Genomic DNA, 20,508 nt, shown 5'->3' with positions numbered 1-20,508 from the left:
AGATATTCAATTCTCTCCCTTGCAATTGATCTTGGGAATTCCTTACCCTGGCAATTCTCCACCCAGTGCAGGGTAGAGATAAGGGATGTACATTTAAAGCAGTCTGTGGCCAGAGTCCTGTCTCTTGTGAAATCTCTCCCACAGGAAGCTGGGCTGGCACAGAGCCTGCCTTGGCACTTTGCTGTTCCCAACATCCAAGCAGGACATCGGGCCCTGCCTAAGGAGGGCAAAGCAGCACCACTGGTGGCCAAGTGGCGTGGCCCATGCCAAGTGTCCCTGAGGCCAGAAACAGCCCCCAGCACAGCTGAGCACGGGGGGACCCATCAGCCTGGGCTCCAGGGCTCTGAAGCCCCGGAGATTTGCACTTCCCGCCTGCAGCAGGAGCATGGGAGGCCCTCACGGAGCCTGCACTGAAGGCAGCGCAGCAGCAGCCAGGGCTCCACAGCGGGGCAAGCCCCTGGGCCTGCCCACACATCCTCTGCTCAAATCCTCTGCCTGGGCTTCCTCCTTTGGCAGCTCCAGCCACTGGTGGGACAATCCTTGTTGTCATTATTTTCTTTATGTTAAGTTGTTTCTGTGCCTTCAGTCAGCACAGGTGCTGGGGAAGACAACGTGAGAATCTGACGAAATAATTAGATTACACTATTAGAATATCTTCCTTAATATTTTATATTGTCAGTTAGGGTTGGCCCAGAGGTGGGAGAATCAATTTTCAGCCTTAGGAGAAGAAGTAGCAAAAGTTTTTAACCTTAGCAATTGTTGGGGCAGGAGGATCTCAAGAGTGGCCATGAATGGCCAGCCAAGTTGAACCTAAATGGTGGGTCAGCAGCCCGAGTGAGGTCCATAATGGAACAGGAATTTGGGATGAGGAAGGAAGTCCTCATGGCATCCCCTGGTAGCTTCATTGTTCTGAAAGAGGTATTTATTGCCTAAAAAGGACAGGGGGTGTAGATGCAGGAAAAAGCATTTGTGAATAAACCTTACCTTTGGGTTTAGACTGTTGGACCCCTAACTGCCCTCCCTATGATTGTTGCAGATATGAGGCAGATGGAATGAAATCTAATCAGATGAGAAATAGAATATTTCAACATCAGATGGTATTACATTATCTATTAGCATAAAAAGGAGGAGTTTGTGGAAAATTGAACAACTCAAGGACAGAGAATTACATCACTGGGTCAAAGACGACCCAGGAAGAAAAGATTAAATCAATGGTAATTAAGGTTTGTAAAGACAATTACTAAGAAAATAAAAGAGGAGGGATTTAAAGAAATAAGATTAATGTATCTTTACAAACAGACCATGTGAATCTGCTTGGGGATAGGGCCATGAACTCAGAGATAGGGAAGTAACAAAAGAAGCTATTACTTATAGAGAATGTTACTGATCAACACAGACTGTTGCTCAGCCAAGGCCGTGTTAAATTCCTGAACCTAGAGCAAGAGAACAAATAATTAGTCAAATAATGAACAGGTTTTTCTTTTTCTTATATAATGAAAGGGGGGTGCATATTGGGGGGGGGTGGCATAGAGCAGGCGATTCGGGAAGTCTGTACCTTCTGATTACCTCAGCCATGGGAAAAAGGCAGAGGGTGATGCAGCAGGGATCTTAAGATAAAAGAGAGGCTGCATCCTCCAACCATTTCAGAGACCCCACGGGAAATGCCCCATGGTCTCTCCCTTTATTCGAATTCCTGTAACTACTCCTCTCAAAAAGAGACTCCTCTGTCTCCTTTTTGGACATAAACCTCTGACATCGTGGATTAATTTTACACACTCACACCCACGCACATCACCTCCCTCGTCCTGCGCTGCCCCCTGCGAACACAGAGGCCTGCCGTGGAGAACGGAGAACAGAGAGCGGCGGCGGCTCCCGATGTATCCCAGCATGCCCCGCGGTGCCGCCTTTCCCGGCAGCCCCCGTCCCGCCCACAGCAGTCGCCGCTGTTCTGGTGTGTCAGGGAGTCGGGGCCGGGGGGATCTCGCCGATACCGGGATCACCGGAAAGGCCCCGGTATCCGCGGGGCTCTGCCGGCAACCCTCTGAGCCGCGGCGTCGCCCGCAGGTCCCGGACCCCCGCGCCAAACAGAAGAAATGGTTAGGGAACAGCACTCCCTTCCTCCCCCTCCGCGGGAATGGAAGCGGCCGGGCCCGGAAGCTGCCACTCTCACTCCCCATTTTCCAGCACCTCCCAGTCACCTCCCAATGCATCCTAGTCAATCTCAGTGCTCCAGCCGGGAGCACTGTGTCAGCGACTACGAACTTGTGTGATCTTAGATCCCCAGTTGCCAACTCTGAGCTGATACCCACAGCCAAGGGAAATGACTTTTTTTCCCATGGAAAATGGCCTGTCTTTGTGGCCACTACCACTGGCCCATAGTGGCCTCCTGACCTCAAGATTTGCAAACTTTGCAGGATTTCACCAAAACTACAGATGTCACCAACGAGGAACCTGTGTGATCTGAGAGCCCCAAATGCCACCTCTGAGCTGATACCCAGAGCCTGGGGAAATGACTTCTATCGCCATGGTGAATGGCCTCTCTTTGCAGCCATTTGCACAAGTCCTCAGGGGCATCCTGACTTCAAAATTTCCAAATTTTACTGGATTTCTCGAAAACTAGAGTGTCAGAAGCAAGGAACCTTTGTGATCTTAGATCCCCAAATTCCACTTCTGAGCTGATAGCCAGAGCCTGGGGAAATGACTTCTTTTTCCCATGGAAAATGGCCTCACATTGTGGCCTCTCGCACTGGCCCACAGTGGCGTTCATTCCTTGAAATTTGCAAACTTTGTAGAATTTCTTTGAAACTGCAGATGTCAGCAACAAGGAACCTTTGTGATCTTAGAGCCCCAGATGCCACCAATGAGCTGATACCTAGAGCCTGGGGAAATTTCTTGTTTTTCCCATGGAAAATGGCCTCTCTTTGTGGCCACTACCACTGGGTCTTAGTGGCATCCTGACCTCAAAATTTCAAAACTTTGCAGGATTTCTCGAAAACTAGAGAGGTCAGAAACAAGGAAGCTCGTTGATCTTTGAGCCCCAGATACTACAAATGAGCTGATGCACAAAGCCTGGGGAAATTACTTCTTTTTCCCATGGAAAATGGCCTCTCTTTGTGGCCACTACCACTGGCCCATAGTGGCCTCCTGACCTCAAGATTTGCAAACTTTGCAGGATTTCACCAAAACTACAGATTTCGGCTGTTGGGGAAGATTAAATAGGAAAACCTTATAAATATGATTGCCTGGCAAAAGATTTGGAAAGTACAGATATTGAGATGAGAACTAGATTTGAAATAACAAACCTTAACTACTGAATAACTAGAAAACAATAGTATAGCCAGGTTGAAAGCAATCCCCCCTTCTGATTAAACAATGTCCTTTACCTACAGATAGGTCCAAAGGTCAAATGGAATGCTCTGTCTCACCCCCAATGTATGGTTCATCCCACACCTGTGATCCTCCCCTGAAGTATCAGGTATCTGTGACCCCATTGGCCCAAGTCCTGTTCCAGCCCACCTTGAAGCCCCCTGATAAGGTATGCCCGAAGGACCGGACGCTCTCTTGGACCTTCCCCTTGGGACCTTCACCTGGAACCCTCGCTCGCTCCCTCTCTCCCTCTCTCTCCCTGGGCCTGCCACGAGTTGTGGCTAGCAACTCCTAGCAGGGCCCTTCACCCTTTATAATAAACCACATCTTCTAAGACCTGACTTCAGAGATCTCTCATCCATCCAAGCTGTCCTGGAGTCCAGTGCTCTCTACAGACTGGTGCCCAATGCAGAAGAGCAACCCCTGCAGATCGGCATCCACATGTGTCTGAAGGCCTCTTCAGCTTTTCTACCTGTGGGGGACTTCTCCATGGACAGTAACTAAATAAACAGTTGTAGCCTCCTAATCGGTGTCATGAGCACAGCATACTCAAATGAAAAAAAAACACCACCCAAAAAAAGAACCCCAACAAAAACAAAACTGAACAAAACAAAACAAAAAAAAAACCCCCATAAAAATTCAAAACAAGAAAAAGAGAACTCCCCCCCCCCCCCCAGCAGAGCTCTTCCTCTTCCATTCTTCAGTTGTCACACTTGCACTCACACAAGACCTAGGTGTAAAAAATGACCTTTTTGTTCGTACCGAAATGTTTCAAGAAACAGGCTGAGATAAGAAACAGACTGAGGTCAGTTTGTTCTGTAAATGTGTAACCGCAAAGGCATGTGGGCAGACCTATGCTGCAATGGTATGTGCTTGAGAAAATCCCCAGGTTTCAAGGACAACCGCGAGGAAGAAGAGGCGCTTTCGTCCTGCGACCACCAAGAGGCAGAGGAACGACCACCTAGCAACAGGGGGCGCAGGCGCAGATCATACTGACGCGTACCCGGAAAGACGACAGGATAAAAGGAGACGGACTTAAGTGAAGCGCGCGGCTGTTGGCGTAGCGCTGACTCCCCTGCCGTCCAGCGCTGTTTTGCTTCCGCTTTCATACATATACTGTAATCAATAAATTTCACTAATTGGCACAGATAGCCTCTTGTGCTCATTTATAACAATTTGGTGCCGTGACTCGGATCGTGGACCTGGGGAACCCCTCTCTGGGGGAGGCGCCCCAAATCCACTCCTTTGAGTGGGCCCAGTTTGGGGTTTCCCCTTCGTCCCGACTGACGAACCCAAAACGTTGAGAGGGAAGCAAAGGAAGGGTAACGGGCCCAGGAGACCCCCTTCAAAGTTTGTGCACAAAGTCCGGACGAAGACGCAGGACGCGTGAGTAAAACGGAATCCGTTCGGGCGGGGGTGGGATCCCGGAGTGCGGCGAGTGTGTGAGTTGTGTGAGAGGGGAGCTGACAGTCGGACTCCCCAGGCGAGTGAGGACCCTTAGTAGTGCATTTCCCTAAGCCCGCGAGGGCCCGGGTCACGAACCAGGGGAAGCGATTGTGTTGTTGAGTGACTGAAGGCACTCCGGAGGATATGGGGCAGGGAAAGAGTAAATCCCCCTCCCCGGCGGGGGTAAAGCTTCCCCCAATTCCTAAGGATAGTCCCTTAGGGTTCATGCTGAATAATTGGGAACACTTCCCTGGAACTCCAGGGAAAGATAAGGCAAAAATGATACATTACTGTGTAGAAATATGGGGAGGGAAAGAGATTTCCAAGAAAGTCTTCTGGCCAGTATTTGGATCATCGGAGGACTGGGTAAAGCAACTCTTGAATTTAAGGGTGGCCAGTAAAAAGCCTCCTAATCCAGAGGAGATGAGTTATGCCCAGGTCTGGGTTGGGCATCCAGAAGTTTTTGTGTATAAATTATCTGAAAAGTCAAGGAATAAGAAAAAGGGACGAGCGGAGGATTCGTTAGTAGTCCCACCGCCGTATGCCCCTCCATCGAATGCGCCTCCTCCCCCGAATGAACCCCCCTCATCCGGAGAAGAAGACTCAGGTGATGATCAGCCCTCTGGCTCCTGGAGGGAAGGGGGCCCAGTAACACGCAGTCAAACGAGAGGCAGACTGTACCCTTTAAGGGAAATGCCTATGGGAGGGCCACAACCGGGGATAGGGTTTATCTCTGTTCCCCTAAGCTCGGGAGATGTCAGAGATTTCAAGAAAGAAATGGGAAGTTTGCTAGAAGACCCCCTGGGAGTGGCTGAAAGAGTAGATCAGTTTTTGGGTCCGAATATGTATACTTGGGGGGAGATGCAGTCCATTTTAAACATTCTATTTACGGCAGAGGAGAGGAATATGATTAGAACCGCAGGGATGAGAGTTTGGGATGCCGCACCGGGACATGCTAATGACCCAGCAGATACCAAATGGCCCCTCCAGAATCCTAACTGGGATAATCAAAATGCAGCCCACAGGGCTAATATGCAGCATTTCCGAACCATTTTAATCGACGGGATTCGGGAATCGGTTCCAAGGGGCCAGAATATTAATAAGGCATTTAATGATAGGCAAAAGAAGGATGAGACACCTACGGAATGGCTAGAGCGATTGAGAAAGAGTCTCCAACTCTATTCAGGATTAAAGTTGGGTGAACCGGCAGGACAGGCCATTCTCAAGGTGCAGTTTGTGTCGAAATCCTGGGATGATATTAGGAAAAAGTTGCAGAAATTGGAAGACTGGCAGGAAAGAGACCTATCTGAGCTGCTCCGGGAGGCCCAGAAAGTGTATGTCCGGAGAGAGGAGGAAGGACACAAAAGACAGGTTAGAATGATGGTTGCTGCGGTACGTGAAAGCAGGAAAGGAGACGAGAAACAGAAGCGGGTCCCTCCGAAGGGGATGGAAGGGAGAGATAGGCCAGGGAGGGGTGAGGGGAAGACTTGTCACTACTGTGGCAGGAGAGGACATTTTAAGAGGGAATGTAGGGTTAGAATTCGAGATGAGAAGGAATTCAAAGAAGATTAGGGGAGTCAGGGGCTCTATTTTATGGAGACCCGGAGATATCACAAAGAGCCCTTGATAAAATTAAAAGTGGGTCCCCAGGGCCAGGAGATGGAATTCCTGGTCGATACTGGGGCGGAAAGGTCGACCCTTCGGTTTCTACCCCCGGGTTGTGAGCTATCCCGTCACACTGCTACCGTAATTGGGGCAAAAGGGGAACCATTTGAGGTACCTGTTATTAAAGAAGTAATAGTGGAATCAGGAACCAAAATGGGGGTGGGAAACTTTTTACTGGTACCTGAAACAGATTTTAATCTTTTGGGAAGGGATTTGATTGTAGAATTAGGGATCCGAATTGAGGTAGTAGAAAAGGAGCTGATGATAAGACTTTGTCCGCTCCGGGTGGAGGATGAAAAGGAAATAAATCCGGAGGTTTGGTATAATCCGGACACAGTAGGGAAATTGGCAATAACTCCTTTTACGGTAAAAATTAAAAACCCTGAAATTCCAGTCAGAGTAAAGCAATATCCCATTTCCTTAGAAGGACGAAAAGGCTTGAAGCCTGAGGTCAAGAGGTTAATAGACAAAGGATTACTGGAACCATGTATGTCCCCCTACAACACCCCTATACTGCCAGTAAAAAAGGCAGACGGGTCTTATCGATTAGTGCATGATTTAAGGGAAATCAATAAACGAACAATTGCCCGATTCCCAGTGGTAGCTAACCCATATACCCTGTTAAGTAATCTGGGGCCGGAAAATCAGTGGTATAGTGTTATTGATTTAAAAGATGCATTTTGGGCATGTCCTCTAGATGAGGCCAGTAGGGACTTTTTTGCCTTTGAATGGGAAGACCCCAACACGGGGAGGTGACAACAATTAAGGTGGACGGTATTACCCCAAGGGTTCACCGAGTCCCCGAACTTATTTGGACAGGCCCTGGAGCAAATTTTGCAAGACTATAATACAGACCCAGAAGTGAAATTGATTCAATATGTGGATGACCTGCTGATCGCAGGAAAATGTGAAGACAAGGTCCGAAGGGAAAGTATAAAATTACTTAATTTCCTAGGACTAAAAGGACTAAAAGTATCTAAAGCAAAACTGCAGTTTGTAGAGGAAGAAGTGAAATACTTGGGGCATTATTTAAAGAAAGGCGAAAAAAGGATCGACCCGGATCGGGTACAAGCGATCCTCTCCCTTCCTTTACCACAAAGCAAACGACAGATTAGGCAGATATTGGGGCTCACTGGGTATTGTAGACAATGGATTGAAAATTATAGTGGAAAGGCAAAATTTTTGTATCACAAGTTGACCCAGGATGGACACCTTAAGTGGACAAAAGAAGAGGAATCCCAATTCCAAGAGCTAAAGGAAACCCTGGTTCATGCCCCAGTTCTTAGTCTTCCAGACTTGAACAGACCTTTTCTTCTATTTGTGAATGTTGCAGATGGAGTAGCTTATGGGGTACTTACTCAAGAATGGGCAGGGAAAAGGAAGCCAATCGCATATTTATCGAAAATCTTAGACCCTGTGAGTAGAGGATGGCCAGGCTGCCTGCAAATAATTGCAGGAAGCGCGATGCTGGTAGAGGAAACGAGGAAAATTACTTTCAATGCAACACTGAAGGTACTGACCCCACACAATATACGGGGTGTAATGCAACAGAAGGCAGAAAAATGGATATCGGATGCGAGGCTCCTTAAGTATGAGGGAATTTTGCTGGAAACCCCGAATTTCACTTTAGAAACCACTTCCCTGCAAAACCCAGCCTCGTTTCTTTTCAGGGAACCCGAAACTGACACCTTGTCCCATGATTGTGTAATCACTATAGAAGAACAGACTAAAATTAGACCCGATTTGGAAGAAGAAGAGCTGGAGGGGGGAGAGAGGTTGTTTGTGGATGGTTCCTCTAGGGTAATCGAAGGCCAGAGAAAATCGGGATAGGCCATAGTGGGAGGGCCGAATTTGAAAATAATTGAATCTGGTGCCTTAGATAAATCCTGGTCTGCCCAAGCCTGTGAATTATATGCAATATTGAGAGCCCTAGAATTACTAAAAGACAAAGAGGGCACTATATATACAGACTCTAAATATGGGTATGGAATAGTGCATACATTTGGGAAACTGTGGGAAGAAAGGGGCTTAATGAACTCACAAGGAAAAGACTTAGTGCATCAAAGGCTAATAGTGGACCTCCTAAAAGCCTTGAGGGGCCCCACTAGAATAGCCATAGTCCACCTTAAGGGACATCAGCGGGGGATGGACTACCGGAGCAGGGGCAATAATGCAGCAGACCAGGAGGCCAAAAGAGCTGCACTACAGATATTCATCTTAAGAAAGGAAAAACAGAAAAATCCAGGGGAAGCCACAGGAGATTTGGGAGTAGCTTATCAAGAAAAGCTTGTGTTTACTAGAGAAGAACAAGACAGGTTCGAAAAGTTGGGAATAAAAGAGATATCAGGAAAATGGCAATTGAATGATGGTAGAGAAGTCTTGCCGAAGGCAGTGGCTCGACAAATGCTCAACAAAATGCATCAGAAAACGCACTGGGGTGCTCAAGGGCTCGTAGACCACTTTGCCACTCAATATATGACCATAGGTCTTCATGACCTGGCAAAGAACATCACCAGGGGGTGTCCAACTTGTTTGCAGGTAAATAGGAGAAATTTAAGGAAATTGCCTCTGGGAGGGAGGCCGGTGGCAAAGATGCCCTTTGCGCACCTGCAGGTGGATTTCACCAAACTTCCTCGGGTGGGGAGAGTAAAGTATCTTTTGGTTATAATAGACCACTTAACCCACTATGTGGAGGCGTTCCCCATGGCGAAGGAAACAGCCCGAACAGTAACTAGAATCTTATTAGAAGAAATAGTACCCCGATATGGAGTTCCCCAGACCATAGACTCCGATAAAGGCCCCCACTTCACCTCAAAGATAACACAATTACTGGCAGACACCCTGGGTATAAGATGGGAACAACACACTCCTTGGCACCCCCAAAGTTCGGGAAGAGTAGAAAGGATGAATGGGGAAATTAAAAAGCAACTGACTAAGCTAGTATTGGAAACTAAGATGTCATGGGTAAAGTGTCTTCCATTAGCATTGTTAAATATTAGAACTCAGCCACGGGCTGATGTGGGGGTATCTCCATTTGAAATGCTATACGGGATGCCCTATTCCCTTGAACGAGTTCATACCAATCCGAATATTGCAGATCAAAGCATCAATAAATATTTAAGCATACTAATGAAATATAAACAACAATTATGGGAAAAAGGAATGTGGGCTCAAAGACCACCACTAGATCTTGTATTACATCAGGTACAACCTGGCGATTGGGTCCTTGTCCGAGGCTGGAGGGACGATTCACTTACTCCGAAGTGGGAAGGACCATACCTCGTCCTAATTACCACTGATTCGGCAGTCCGAACAGCAGAAAAAGGATGGACGCATGCCAGCCGAATTAAAGGACCAGTGGATCCTACCCAGTTCGAACCTAGATCCCAGCAAAGGAAGGACTGGAGAGTTAAAGGGAGACCAGGAGATTTGAAGTTTACCTTACGGAGAGAGGACTCACAGCTTTGATGGACCTTGCGGGTTTTGAGGACCTTTGGGTGGGGGACAATTGGGATTTGCAGAAGTGGCTCATTGGAGACTCCGAAGCTCCAGGTTATTGTAAATATTTAGAAGATTTAGCAAATCAACCTTATTATAGGCCTGTAAGACTAGAGAACCGAGGGGAACCTTGGACTGGAGAGAGTCATGCCAATCAAGACGACATTAGAGTGAAATGTAGTTGGCTAGACTGTAATTGTTATCCATTTGTATGCTTTATTTGCAAAATTTGTAACGAGCGGTGGTGGACCCATTGTAGGAGGGGAAGGGCTCCTAAAAGCGTGTGTCAGCGTTGCTGGAGGGTGCAGCGTAAAGTCACTCAGGAGGTACTAAATTGGAAAGTAGCCAACCGGGAATTAAAGGCAGGTACACCTGCCTGGTGGGAAATTTATACAAAAGGAATAAATCCTGACTTTCATTGCTATCACTCCAACGAACCCTCGGGGCCGTTCCTAACCGACATAGTAATAGTCAAGTGTCGGAAGCTCTTTAAAGAGCTCAGGTGTGACATCCCACAATTAAGAGAGCATAATTGGAATACTCGAAGATACAAGTGGAAGAGGGAAGGCATAACCCCTGAAGAATATCCCTGCTGTCGAGAAGATGGTTTACCCTGTAGCTTGTAGCAACCAAGTTGACAGGCAGGACAGAGGGATACCTCACGGTGGGGAAAAGAAATGCCCCTCTATCCAGTGGAGAATGTCGACCTGTATAATAGAAATCCGACCGGGCTCACAGAGAGATAGCACAAGAGAGAATTTGAGGGAAAATAAGAAGCTAATGTCACCAATGACCATATCCTACAAAGGATTCCACCTAGCTCTGCAGTTAGTTATATTGCTCTTAAGATGGCATGTTTGTGCTTGTAAATCGCATGAACCTTTTAAATGGACTTTAAGCAGGTGGGAGACTCATGACACCCTACATGAACTACAATCTATCATTTCTTCCGGGGCACCGAACTTTGTTGCAGGAGTATGCAACATGACCCGAGCTCCCTCTTGTGGGAAGCTTTTGAATATAACATCGTTCTATATGTGCCCGGCTTCAAACCCAGGGAAGGAATACTGTCATTGCCCAGGGCATTATTACTGTGCCTATTGGGGATGTGAAACCATAGCATTTGGGTTTACCCCAGGAGGAGGACCTGACAAGTACTTGAAGGTCAGTTATGGCCCTTTCGGATGTAAGAAGCCTGCGGCATGGATTCCTGGTTGTGTAGGGACGGTTGACCAGTGTTGGGGAAACTGCACGCATTTTTATTTCAATGTCACCCAACCTGATGACGTGGGATGGTTGGTAGGAAAAACTTGGGGAATTAGACATTGGCAAGAGGGAACAGACTTGGGAAATTTAATCCAGATAAAAAAGGAGCCGATTCCCCATGATCCCAGCCCGGTGGGTCCGAACCCAGCAATAAATGGAAAATTAGGCGTTAATGAAACATATTCAGGTGGTAACAAAAGTTCGGGGAGTACCTTTGAGAACACTACTGGTTCAGGTCAGCAGGTGCCTACTAAAAAATATACGGCATTGTGGGAAGTAATGCAAGCCACCTTTACTGTCCTAAATCATACCTATCCAAATCTCACCGAGGGGTGCTGGCTCTGCTATATGATAAACCCTCCCTTTTATGAGGCCATAGGAAATTCCGCCAAAGCTAGAAGAGTTAATGGAACAAACCCTAAAGAATGCTTGTGGAAACAAGGGAAAGAAGATAAGACCCCAGGAGTAACCTTAGCACAAGTAAGCGGGAAAGGGAGATGTGTGGGAAAAGTGCCTGTAGATATGCAGCATTTATGCAACACAACAACCAACATTAGAGGGGGTAATAAAACAGCCAAATGGCTTTTACCTGCACCCAATACCAAGTGGGTATGTAACACCCTCGGAGTTACCCCTTGTTTGTCCATAGACCATTTCAATGAGAATTCGGACTATTGTATACAAGTACTAATAGTCCCCCGCATATCATACCACCCCAGGGACTATGTATTAGAACATCAGATAACTCCTGAGCACCACCTAGTAAAAAGAGAGCCCTTGACGGTTCTCACTGTAGCTGTATTGCTAAGCGTTGGGGGGGGCTGGGGTTGGGACCAGAGTAGCCTCCCTGGTAAATCAACAGCAAGGTATGAGAAATTTGCGCATCTCAGTAGACGAGGATTTAAGCAGAATAGAGAAGGCAATAGATGGGCTGGTAAAATCGGTAAGATCATTATCTGAGGTTGTGCTACAGAACAGGAGGGGATTAGATCTACTGTTTTTACAACAAGGGGGCCTATGCGTGGCCCTGCAGGAAGAATGTTGTATGTACGCAGATCACACTGGTATTGTAATAGATACTATGGCAGAGCTACGCAAGCAAATTGAGCAAAGGAAGAAAGAGAGGGAGTCCCAGCAAAGCTGGTACGAGACCTGGTTTACTCACTCCCCTTGGCTCACAACTCTCTTATCCACAATTGCAGGACCTGTAATTTTACTGATTTTGGCGTTAACCTTTGGCCCCTGTATTCTTAATAAAGTAGTAGCCGTAGTGAAGAGCCGTTTAGAAGCAGCCCATTTGCTGATGATTCGTACTAAATATGAACCCCTTACGGGGGAGGCGGGTGAAGATTACTTAGAACTTAGCAGGAAAGAACTAACCCGCTTTAACGAACAAAAAGAAGGTTAAAAAGAAAAAGGGGGGGGAATTGTAAAAAATGACCTTTTTGTTCGTACCGAAATGTTTCAAGAAACAGGCTGAGATAAGAAACAGACTGAGGTCAGTTTGTTCTGTAAATGTGTAACCGCAAAGGCATGTGGGCGGACCTATGCTGCAATGGTATGTGCTTGAGAAAATCCCCAGGTTTCAAGGACAACCGCGAGGAAGAAGAGGCGCTTTCGTCCTGCGACCACCAAGAGGCAGAGGAACGACCACCTAGCAACAGGGGGCGCAGGCGCAGATCATACTGACGCGTACCCGGAAAGATGACAGGATAAAAGGAGACGGACTTAAGTGAAGCGCGCGGCTGTTGGCGTAGCGCTGACTCCCCTGCCGTCCAGCGCTGTTTTGCTTCCGCTTTCATACATATACTGTAATCAATAAATTTCACTAATTGGCACAGATAGCCTCTTGTGCTCATTTATAACATAGGGAAGCGAAAAATGAGAATTCATTGGGCACATTTGCAGGAAAAGCAGGTTTAGGACAGGCTTTCAGCAGAACTGTTCTCAGCTGAGCCAAAAAGGCCCCTTTGGCAGCTACAGGGCCATTGGAAATGCAGAGCCTCAGTCCACAGGGGAGAAAAGGGCTCTGAGTTCCCCTGCCCTGACACTAAACCCTGTTCCCAGGCTGCTTCACACACAGGATTCTTCTGGAGGACTGTGCAAAGCTGAGAGTGGGCTCTGGCCTCTTCATATTGCGTGTCCTAAAGCTGCCTGGGAGAAGAAATTTGGGGTCAGCTCTGCTGGCACAATCCCTCCCTGGCGCAGGGCACAGCACCAGGAAGGGCTTTGTGTGCCGAGGCTTTACTGCAGCCAAGGAAAGCTCCTGGCTCAGGGTCACCTTTGCTGCTCAGCCAGAGCCACGAGTGCCCCAGCAGCAGCCTGGAATGGCAGCATTGCCACGGGCTGGCACACGAGGGGGAGATTTCCCCTGGAGAGAGGCTCATATCCCAGTTTTTGTATTCAGGCAGCTGCAGATCCCTCAGCTTTGGCTGCACAGCAGCTGGAAATGCAAGCCCAGGAGCTCTTTTCATGGCCAGCCCCAGCAGGGGACAGCAAGGACAGGGCCCTGGCAGCTCTAGGACATTTGCAGGGAGTGTCTTCAGCAAGTGCTGGGGGCTGGGACTGGGTGCAGAAAACGGCCAGGGGGTCTCTGCAGTGAGGCAAAAGAAACAAAGTTTCAGTTGTGAACTTAAATTGAACAGGGTTAATGCGTTTATTAATGTTCAGCTCTTTTACTGAAAGATCAGCTGGGCAAGGGTCCCGAGTGGAGCTCGCCCCCATTGTTGTAGCTCTTCCAGGTGGCCGAAAGGAAGGAGGCATGCAGGGTCTGTTACTGCACAACCGGTGGCCAAAGGGTGAGGAATGTAAAGTCTCTTGCTGAAATCCAGAAGAACAGCTGTCCCTGCTCCTTCCCTGCTCCTACCCCTGGTAGCACCAGGGCTCTCTGTTTCTTCCGTCTCGATTCACCCCGGCCCACCCCAGTCTGGTCACTTAGGTGATGGTGACAGACAAAAGTCGATCACTGGTTGTGTTTCCCCTCTTCCTTGGCTAGGGCATTTGTCTATCCCCCTCTACTGTGTTTAGTTTTTTATTTAGGGGTGTCTTTACCCCCAAAAATACTCCCATGATCCTAGGGAGTTTTCTTATTTGCATCTTAGTCCCAGAATGTCGGTGTGGTAGGGGGGGAGGCAGGTTTCCTTTGGGTAGTTTAGAGAAAACAAACAGAGCAATTAACTAATTAACATTTCAATATCGGTAGCCAGCAGTCATTCCAGTGTTGCCATGGGAACTAGGAAGGCCCTGCCCGCCTCTCTGGGGAACACCTGGAAACTTTGTTCATAACAGCCTGGCTAGGGAGCACCAAAAGCGATTCCTTTCCATTGCTGGGTGTTCCAGGAGTCCCAGGAGACCCCAGGGGGCCAAGGAATGGAGAGCGGGGACTCTGCAGGAGCCGGGAGCAGCGAGAGAGCCCGGGCTGCAGATGCGGAGAGGGCACGGCCTGGGAGGGGGCACAGCCCGGGGGTCCCGCAGAGCCTCCCTGCTCCAGAGCCGCAGCTGCGACAGCGGGGCAGCTGCCGGGATCTGTGTGCCAGGGACGAGCCGCAGGTGGGGGTTCCGAGGGGCTCGGCTGGAGCAGCTTTTTGTCCCGGCGCGGGGCCGTTGCCGCGGGGTTGAGGTCCCTGGGAAGGCGCAGCAGCACAGGGTGGCAGTGGTTGGTTTGAGGATTTGTTGTTGGGATGTTTTGCTGGCGGCCCCGAGGGGGCTGTGGGAGCCGGGAGCGGCCGGCCGGGCCCGGAGCCGCCCCTCGGGCCGGGAGCCCCCGGGCAAAGCTCTGCGCTCGGGGCCGAGCCCCGGGCGGCCCGGGGAGCGCTCGGCGGCCCATGGGCCCCCGGCGCAGGCGGGTCCGTGTGGCCGGGCCGACGCCGTGTCCGCAGCGGGCTCCGAGGGGAGCGGCCCGGTCCGGCCTTGGCCGTGCGGGGCCTGGCGGGGCTCGGAGGGCCGGGCCGGGCCGGGCCAAGGCTGAGGGAGAGCGGGGGAAGCACTGGCACAGAGGCCCCGGGCTCGCCGTGCCCCCCTGGCCACGCAGCCGGGCTCGGGGGCCGCCTCGCTCAGAGGCAGCCCCGGCTGCGGGCGTCTCCGGGCAGGGGGCGGCGGGGGCTGCCGGAGCTCTGTGACCGGGGTTGGGCGCGGCTGCTGAGGCAGCGGAGGATGCAGGGTCCCCCCCGTGCTGGGGCTGGCTCTGCCCGGCCCAGGGGCTGCGCTGTCAGCCCAGAACCACGTGGGGATCGCCCGGTACCAGCAGGGCTGGCAGGGAAACCGGCAATGGGGGGAGCAGAAACGGGCAATACGAGAGCTGGGCGTGCTCCAGAAGCCTGGACGTGTTGGGAGCATGGACAGGGGGGATCCATGGATACCCCAGGACCCTGAAACAGGGACCCCGGACAGTGCTGAGCCCTGGGATGCCTGTGATGCCAAACTGGTGACCCCAGAGAACGGGAACCTGCGGGATTTCCAGGAGCCCCAGCAGCCCAGAGAGGGGGAGCACCAATGCAAACTTGACCTGCAGCAACCCAGACAGAGGGGGGGCCTCCAGGAGAGGCCAGAGAGGGGAAACTTGGGGTTGGGTGTTTTTGTTGAATCTTGGTCATTTGTGTTTATTTCACGGGACTGAATCTTGGTCTTTGAAGGTTTGTATGGTCACCAGATGGCCGATGACTTTCAGAGATGGACTTGGGCAGTAGCAACCCCCTAACCCAATATGCCCATACTTTGTTTTCCCCGAACCAGATTTTCTCATTCCCAAACCTTGGCTGGATAGAGAAGGAGGCTGTGAGGAAGAGGAAGATGTCCAGGGACCCCCAGGCAGGTGAGGAGAAAGTCACTGCCCCTTTCCCCCTCTCTCCTGCTCCATCTCCCAGCCCAGCGTGGCCCCCAGCTGCCGACGCTGTCCTGCCAGGGATGCACTGGGGGGGATCTCCTTCCCCTTCCCTCTGGCCACAGGGATGCAAAATCCACCTTCATGCTCTGAAGGCCATGACAGCCTTGGGAACTGCGGGACCTGGATCTGGGCTGCTGCAGGGGCTGATGTTTAAGGCTTGGAGCCTCCAAAGGCTCCAGGCTTTGCTTCCCAGCCTGCCTTGCACTGTCCTGTGCCCAGCTTGTTCAAGAGACAAAAGCCAAGCGAGGGGATCCTCACCCTGCCCCCATCCCTGCTGCTGCCAGCGGCCACTGGCCCCTGTCCCCCATTCGGGTGACAGCTGGAGGGGCAGGGCAGGCTGTGCTGGGCAGGGGGTTGGGGGTCTTTGGGTCCTGTGGGTGTTGATGCTGGGGGCCATGGGCCCATGTCTACCTTTTCCTTCTTCTCTCTTCTCTCGTGTCACTTTCCCCATTTTCTCTATCTGGGAGCTTGGCTTCTCTCTCTCTTGTCTGCAGATTCAGCCGTACGTGTGACCGTGCAGGAACTGCCTGGACTACAGGGAAGTGGGAGAGGACTCTTTGTCAGGAACTGTAGTGACAGGACAAGGGGGAATGGGATCAAACTGCAAGAGTTGGAATAGATTTGATGGGAAGAAGTTCTTTACTGTGAGGGTGGTTGTCCCTGAGACAGGGACCAGTGCAGAGGGGCTGTGGATGCCCCATCCCCAGGAACATCCAAGGCCAGGTTGGACAGGGTCCAGAGCAAACTGGTGTGGTGGGAAGTTGCTCAAATTGAAACCAGATGATCCTTAGGGGCCCTTCCAAGCCAAACCATTCAAGGATTTGACCATTCTATGATCCCCATCTCTCCGTGTGGAGTGGCCCTGAAACTTCTGTGACATCACAGCTCCCAGAGTGTTCCATTTGGAAGGTCCAGGAGGTGGAAATGAGCACAGCAGACACTTCACCTGCTGCCAGTGGCCAGTTCTCACTCGCCCTTCACTCTGCCCGTCAGTGCTGAGCTGTTGCTGCTGCCTGGGCTTTGCCTGCCGCCTGCTCTGGAGCCAATCCCAGCAGGATGGGCACTGCTGCCCCAGTGGAGGTACAGTGCCATTCCAGGGAGGGGGGCACCCTGCTTGGGCAGGCTGCAGCCATGTGGGAATGGATGGTGTGGGACAGCAAGCCCACCGTGAGATTGTGCTGCCTCTTGCAGACTGCCAGAGACACCGTGGAGGAGATGGAAGTAGATGTGGTGCTGGATAGGGAAGAAATGATGGAGGTGGAAATGGAAGAGACTGCTGAGGATGTGGAAGTCGACATGGAGGACAACATCGAGGACATGGACATTGATGTGGAGGACAACATTGAGAACATGGAAGTCGATGGGAAGGATGAGGAGCAGTCCATGGTCCTTGGATGAAGATGGAGCCCCAGGAGCAAGAGAGGCAGATGATTCCCACGCCCTGCCCACAGGCAGAGTGTGTCCCCTGATGCCAGGCTGGGGCTGGGCTGGATGGCCCCGCTCAGGGGCACGGTTCCCAGAGGGAGCCCTGGGTTGTAGTGGCACAAGCACCACCCCTGGCCTGCCCTGGGCTTGCCGGAGGCCATGCCAGCCCTGCCAGCCCTGTCCCAGCCCCTGGGGCCCAGCTGCCAGCCCACCTGGGCCGCTGCTGGCACAGAGGCAAATCCCAACCTCTCCTTGTCCTTCCTCCCCCAGACAGGGAGATGAGGATGGAGACCAGGGAGGACAAATCCCCAGTGCAGAACCTTGTGGAAGAGGCTGTTTTGAGTGGCTCCAGGGCACAGAAATCCAATAAGGAGGAAAAACCCTGGAGATCCCACAGGAGGAGGGGCTGCAAACCCAGCACAGGGTGCTCTGAGGAGGAGAGACCCACCCTGTACCTGGAAGGTGGGCATAGCTTCAGCCAGAGCTCAGAGCTGGTTGTCCATGAGCAGGTTCACCATGGGGAGAAGCCCTACAAGTGCTTGGAGTGTGGGAAGAGCTTCAGGCGGAGCAACAACCTGCTCTGCCACCAGATGATCCACACCAGGAAATGGGCCTACGAATGTGGGGATTGTGGGAAGGGCTTCAGCTGCAGCTCCAGCCTCCACCAACACATCCACACTGGGGAGAGGCCCTATGACTGTGCCCAGTGTCAGAAGAGGTTCCAGACCAGCTCCCATCTCCTCCAGCACCAGCGGATTCACACAGAGGAGAGGCCCTTCCGCTGCCCCGACTGCTGGAAGGGCTTCAAGCACAACTCCACCCTCGTCATCCACTGGTGCATCCACACCAGAGAGATGCCCTACAAGGGTCCCTAGTGTGGGAAGAGCTTCACCCAGAGCTCTCACTTGATCAAACACCAACAGAGGCACCCATGAGGGAAGCCCTGCGAGTGCCCCAACTGCAGGAGGAGCTTCATGCACTGCTCCAGCTTCAACTCCCATGGGAGAAACCACGTTGGGAAGAGCCGTGGTGATCCATGTTCCCTGTGATCCGTGCTGGAAAGACACCTGTACCTTCTACCACCCCTCCCAATGACTTGATGTGGGATTGAAGAACATGAGGGTCTGGCCATGGCCCTGTCATTATATTCACTATCACCTCAGGTCATTGCCAGGGGCAGGACAGGGACTCTCTCTCTCCCCCTCCAAGGAGAAGGGTGTCCTTTCCAGGCAGGAGGAAATACGTGGCTGGGAATAGCCAGTCAGTGGTGGTGTAGTTTTCCCTATAAATAATTTTTCTTAGCCCTTTTGTTATCAATATTGTTTCTATTCCTGTTTGTTCCTTGTCTCGTTGCTGTTCCCAGTAAATTGTTCTCATCCCAGCCCGAGATCTTTGCCTTTTGTGCTTTCCATGGGAGTTGGGAGGGCAGCGAGCAGCAGTGCGGTTTTAGCGGGAGCAGGAAATTGGAGAGTCCCATTCCTAAACCCCAGCCCATGGAAACCGAGCATCCCAGCTGGTGCCAGCCCTGGTGGCCACGGCAACAGCCTTGGGAGCGGGTCCCTGGCTGGGGCTGTGGGAACCTCTTCACTCTGGTGCCCAGGGACAGAACTGGAGGGAGCAGCTGCAGCTGAGTCGGGGCAGGCTGAGGTTGGATCTCAGGAAAAGGTTTTTGCCCAGAGGCTGCTGGGTGCTGGGGCACTGCCCAGGCTCCCCAGGGTAGGGTCACAGCTCCAGGGCTCTCTGAGCTCCAGCAGCGTTTGGACACCGCTGCCAGGACCAGGCTGGCATTGTTGGGGTGTCCTGTGCAGGGCCACCAGTTGGGCTCGAAGATCCTGATGGGTCCCTGCCAGCTCTGTGGTTCTGGGATCCCATGACCCTGGGGATGGGATGGCAAATGGTTGTCATGGCAATGGGCTCTGGCTCAAGGCCTGAGCTGGTGTCCATGGCAACCACCCCTGGCATGGGGTCTCCATGGAGCTGCCGAGAGACTGACCATAGCAACAGGGGTTGGTGATGGTTGCCATGGAAACTGACCATAGCAACAGGGGCTGGTGATCGTTGCCATGGAAACTGACCATGGCAACAGGGGTGGTGATGGTTGCCATGGAAACTGACCATAGTAACAGGAGCTGGTGATGGTTGCCATGGAAACTGACCATAGCAACACGGGGTGGTGATGGTTTCCATGGAAACTGACCATAGCAACAGTGATTCCTGGTGATGTTTGCCCACTAAGGATCAGATTTGTCACAGGCACTCAGAGGGGTTCCATGGGGACTTTCCAAGAGTCTCCAGGCTGCTCAAGAGCTGGAATGTCACAGGCAGAGACAGGGGCTCCACAGAGCCCTCCCGGGATTTTCTGGGGATGGTAAAGGGCCTGTGGTCAGAGGCTGTCACAGCCATCCCATGGTGACATCCCAGGGGACCTTGGGCTGCAAAGGCACCGATCTGTCACAGGCACTCATGGGGGCTCCACGGTGACATCCCAGGAGTCCCCAGGCTGCCAAAGAGCCGGGATGTCACAGACACTCACAGGGGTTCCTGTCATGGGCAGAGTGGGAGCTTCAGGCAAAAGCTTTATTTCTCTATTGGAGAAACTCCTGCTGAGTCATGAGGTGGAGAAATGACACCCAGCAGCCACCATGGATCCTAAAACCTCTGCAGGATGCTTAGACTTCTAAAATTTCTTCTGAGAGAGGAGACTGGGAGTGGCTGGATCCAATCCCAGCTCCAAACTTTATCAAAGGTGTAAAATATTGGACAGGTGGAATTGAACCTTAATGCAATTTATCCCACAGGATTAACGATGGAATACCAGATATATTTATATAAATATAGCTCTGATTGATTCTGATCATGATTAGAAGAAAGATCTTAACCAGAGTTATTTACTCCGCAGTATAGGAGCTATAAAAATTATTAGAATAGAGTGCTCTTGGAAGCAATTTTGAAGTAAGCAG

At 51.1% G+C, this 20,508-nt stretch overlaps 2 protein-coding genes and 1 long non-coding RNA gene across 3 annotated transcripts in view; 2 read left to right on the top strand and 1 right to left on the bottom strand.

The window, feature by feature from the left end:
• Window positions 1-20,508, bottom strand: part of LOC137464133 (class I histocompatibility antigen, F10 alpha chain-like) — a 372,308-nt gene that overhangs the window by 318,220 nt on the left and 33,580 nt on the right. The gene's annotated exons all lie outside the window — the stretch shown is intronic.
• On the top strand, window positions 4,055-13,629 carry LOC137464120 (uncharacterized). Its single transcript, XR_010994070.1, has 2 exons — window positions 4,055-4,100; window positions 13,112-13,629. It is a non-coding gene; the product is annotated as an uncharacterized lncRNA (long non-coding RNA).
• LOC137464185 (zinc finger protein 239-like) lies at window positions 15,171-18,423 on the top strand. Its single transcript, XM_068175502.1, has 4 exons — window positions 15,171-15,664; window positions 15,973-16,051; window positions 17,819-18,249; window positions 18,295-18,423. Exons 1-4 carry the CDS (start codon window positions 15,575-15,577, stop codon window positions 18,421-18,423), a joined length of 729 nt encoding a protein of 242 aa, XP_068031603.1. The 5' UTR covers window positions 15,171-15,574.

This window comes from Anomalospiza imberbis, chromosome 37 (genome assembly GCF_031753505.1).
Source record: "Anomalospiza imberbis isolate Cuckoo-Finch-1a 21T00152 chromosome 37, ASM3175350v1, whole genome shotgun sequence".
Classification (NCBI taxonomy): Eukaryota; Metazoa; Chordata; class Aves; order Passeriformes; family Viduidae; genus Anomalospiza; species Anomalospiza imberbis.
Note: the sequence above shows the minus strand (reverse complement) of the source record. Positions and strands in the feature narration are given on the sequence as shown.